Below are 3634 nucleotides of genomic sequence, written 5' to 3'. Positions count from 1 at the left end.
AAAAAAAAAAAAATTGGACAGAGCAAAAAATACCTAGAGTAGTGTTTCTCAATGAGGGGCAATTTTAACCACCTAGGGATATGTGGCAATGTCTTGAGACATTTTTAGTCACCACTGGCAGGGGAGGTGTGCTTCTGGCATGTAGTGGAAACAAGCCAAGGATGTTGTTAAACATCATACAATGCACAGGACAGTCCCCCACAACAGAGAATTATCTGGCTCAAAATGTCAACATGGTACAAGAAAACTTAAAGAACAAATGTAGGCAAAGGAAAAAAGGACACAAAACATTGAGAGAAAAGGTAGTAGGGGAGAGAAAGATGAAAAAAAAAAAGATAACTAAACATGCCTATAATCCCAGCACTTTGAGAGGCTGAGGCAGAAGGACAGGTGGAGGCCAGGATGTTCAAGACCAGCCTGGATAACAGAGACCTCATCTCTACAAATTTTTTTTCTTTTTTTTTAATCATTACAAAATTGTTTTTTAAAATTAGTAGGCACAGCGGCACACCCCTGTGGCCCCATGTACTTAGGAGGCTAAGCCAGGAGAATCTCCTGAGGCCAGGAGTTTCGGATCGCAGTGAGCTATGATTTCACCAGTGCCTTCCAGCCTGGGTAAAAGAATGAGACCCCATCTCCCCCCCTCCCGCCACCAAAAAAGGGAAAGAAAGAAAAATTTTAAAAGATAAAGAGCAAGGGTACCATCAACTGTTATTTTAGGTGCAGCACAACAGCATTTCCGGCTATGATGTGTTATTTTCTAAGATGATACTGACATCATCTCATCTACCTTGTAACTAAAGCTTCATATCACCAGTACTCACTAGTGATTGGCATGAATCTGCTATCGCCTATTAGAATGCTAGATTCTTCTCTCCAGTCTTTCACAATCTATCCATTTTTTATAATAATTGACTCATTCATACAACAAATATGAACTGAGCATCTACTACATGCTAGATATTAGGCATACAGTGTTAGGTGAAAACTGTTAAGAGTAGAACTGACATTACCATGGTGTAAAGGAGACAGAAGCTACTGATATATCTAGTTTATTGTTCCTAAGTGAATTAGTTCACAATTCTTTGTACTGACAGAGATTCAACTATTAAACTTCTCCAATTTTCCCAAGTCACTCTGAATTCAAAACTACCCTTGTAATGATGATCACTGTTACTCCTGTCCAGGCTAGTGCCAAATGCATATGTAATAAGCACACTTTCTAGTTCATCATTCATAAAGCAGTGATTCTTCAAGCAGACACAAGCCTTTCAACTTCTAAAAAAAGTACAAAAGTATGTGGAAACTGACATAGCTTCTACTCATGCTAAGGCTTCTAGAGCTTTACAGATAAACTTACCACTTTATGACAGAAAGTGAAAGGAAAACATTGACAGTTACTGGAGGATTTATAATCCAAAACAAATCACCTTAAAGGATACCTCACAATAAAACCTCCAACTCAGAAAATACTAAAATCCATTAGAAGACTGGTCTAAGAGCACCAACACCTACTTCTCTTGTCACTCTCCTATACTCAAAAGACTGTAGGCTAAAGAAGCACTCAGCAGACATCTGCCCTTGTGTGCATGTCTTAAGTCAGGCTTTAGGATCCCTAAGTTTCCACAGCTAGGAAGGAAGAACTCTATCTACCAAAGGAACACTCAAAATTCAGTATCTTTGTAGGGACTAAAGTGGTGAAGTAATAGGGTTTTGTATGCACTATCTTCCCTGAGATTTATATGGAAATCCGTGGTGGATGGTGAAACCATATAACAGTCTTGGTGTTTACTGAAATCAGTAATATGGTACAGGAAACTGAGCACAGAAGGAAGGGGTATGGGTCAGAAGGACACGGAGGAAAGGAAATGTTACTCTTGCCTTTAGAGATAATTAGTTGACCATATTCTCCCTAAGGATGACCCCCTGGCAGCTGTACCTAGGGATTTAGCATGACTGCCTTGAGGAGCTCATTAGGGGGTGAGCTGGAAGGCAGAGGAAAGAGAAACCCAGAGGGATAGGGGTAAGGGGTTAGGGAAAGACTGTTTTTAAAGGGGGGTTTTAGTAAAGGCAGAGAAAGAAGAGTCAGAGAGATAGAGAGTAATATTTCCCAAACTTCATGAACACAGTAGGAGAGAGCGTGAAGGGAAGAGAAGGTGGAGGCCTCTAAGTATTCACACCCTGTGCCCTCAGTTACAAACACAGTCTAGTTGCTAACAATATTAAATTCCAAAATGACTTGTAATGTAGGAAAATAAAATAAACATCCTGCACACTTACCCAATCCGGGTAAACAGCTTCCCATGGGCATGGAGAAAACTGAGGATGAACCTTTTGTTCAGCTGCATGGGAAAAAGGGAGAGGAGAAAACAATTAAACTTTCCCCAGTTTCCTGTTACTGAACAGAGTCCCCAGTGACACAATAACCTGGCCAGGGTCTAAGGGGTGGGCACTAGGGATGGGAACCAAATGGACAGGACCAAACTCTCACACAGATCCAGGGCACATGCCCAACAGCTGCCACTCAGCTGAGCCAAGATGACAGCCAGAGGAGTGAGCGAACAGCACCCTCTGCTGGCAATGGCACCTGTATGCAAAGACTCTGAACACAGTGAATCCGAATATAAAGGAAGGTGGCCTGCAGTTCTCTGTGACCTAAGAGTCACTCAAGCTCCGTAACGACAGAAATGAAACTCTGACAAAGGAAAGGATAATTGTGGTATGAGAGAAGTTTCTGATCTATTTATGAGCTATTTTTCTACCTATTCGAGAAAACAAGACTCTTCTTTGATAACTAAGTGTAAGATAACCCATCATTACCCAGCTCATCAAATTGTACTTTATGAGCTTTTAAAACCAAAGTTCAAATTTTAGGTCTGAAAGCTGAAAATTCGAAGTGTGTACAGGGCACAAGCATGAAGCAGACTGGTAGGGAAAGTAGCAACCTATGGCTATTCGACTCTAGTTGTGGCCAAATGCTCTATGTGGCCCCAAGCTGGAAGCTGGAATCTGGGTTTTTAAGTGAAATCCTCTAGCTTTTAAATGATGGCCATTAATGAAAATAATTTAAACATTAAGAAAGCCATGAACTCACATTTGCCAGCCATATCCAGCCCATCACCCACCCATTTACAACCTTGGTTCAAAATTCTAGAAAACCTATTTCCATGAAAACCAAGACATCCTTCTGAGCAAAACAAGGGAGAGAAAAAAACAATTCAATTCAAATCTAAAGAAACGCAGAGACACTCTAAAGCAGTGGTTCTCGACATTCCTAATGCCATAGCCCTTTAATATAGTTCCTGTGGATCGCAACCCACAGGTTGAGAACCGCTGCTCTAAAGACCAAACCTCCTTGTTATCACCCGTGCTCTCTTAGAAGCAATATATTCAGAACCCTATCGCTAGGTAGGAAGAGGGGTCCAGTCTTGATCTCAGGAGTGTGGTCAGAAGTCTAGCACCTCTTGAAAGTGTCCTAAGAAAAACTCTTCAAGTTTATCACACTACAAAACAGAACACAAATTATGGCAGCTCCACCTATTTTTCTTTTTTTTTTGAGACAGAGCCTCAAGCTGTCCCCCTGGGTAGAGTGCCGTAGCATCACAGCTCACAGCAACCTCCAACTCCTGGGCTC

At 41.4% G+C, this 3634-nt stretch overlaps 1 protein-coding gene across 2 annotated transcripts in view; it reads right to left on the bottom strand.

Annotated features, from left to right (window-relative positions):
• LOC100953598 (telomerase-binding protein EST1A) overlaps window positions 1-3634 on the bottom strand; it is a 149353-nt gene that overhangs the window by 74686 nt on the left and 71033 nt on the right. For both annotated transcript variants that reach the window (XM_023518698.1, XM_023518699.1), the window contains exon 9: window positions 2281-2342. In XM_023518698.1, coding sequence (XP_023374466.1) covers window positions 2281-2342 — 62 coding nt within the window. The remainder of the gene's footprint in view (window positions 1-2280; window positions 2343-3634) is intronic.

This window comes from Otolemur garnettii, unplaced genomic scaffold (assembly GCF_000181295.1).
Source record: "Otolemur garnettii isolate 467f Iridium unplaced genomic scaffold, OtoGar3 scaffold00145, whole genome shotgun sequence".
Lineage (NCBI taxonomy): Eukaryota > Metazoa > Chordata > Mammalia > Primates > Galagidae > Otolemur > Otolemur garnettii.
This window is presented reverse-complemented; position numbering and strand designations above follow the sequence as displayed.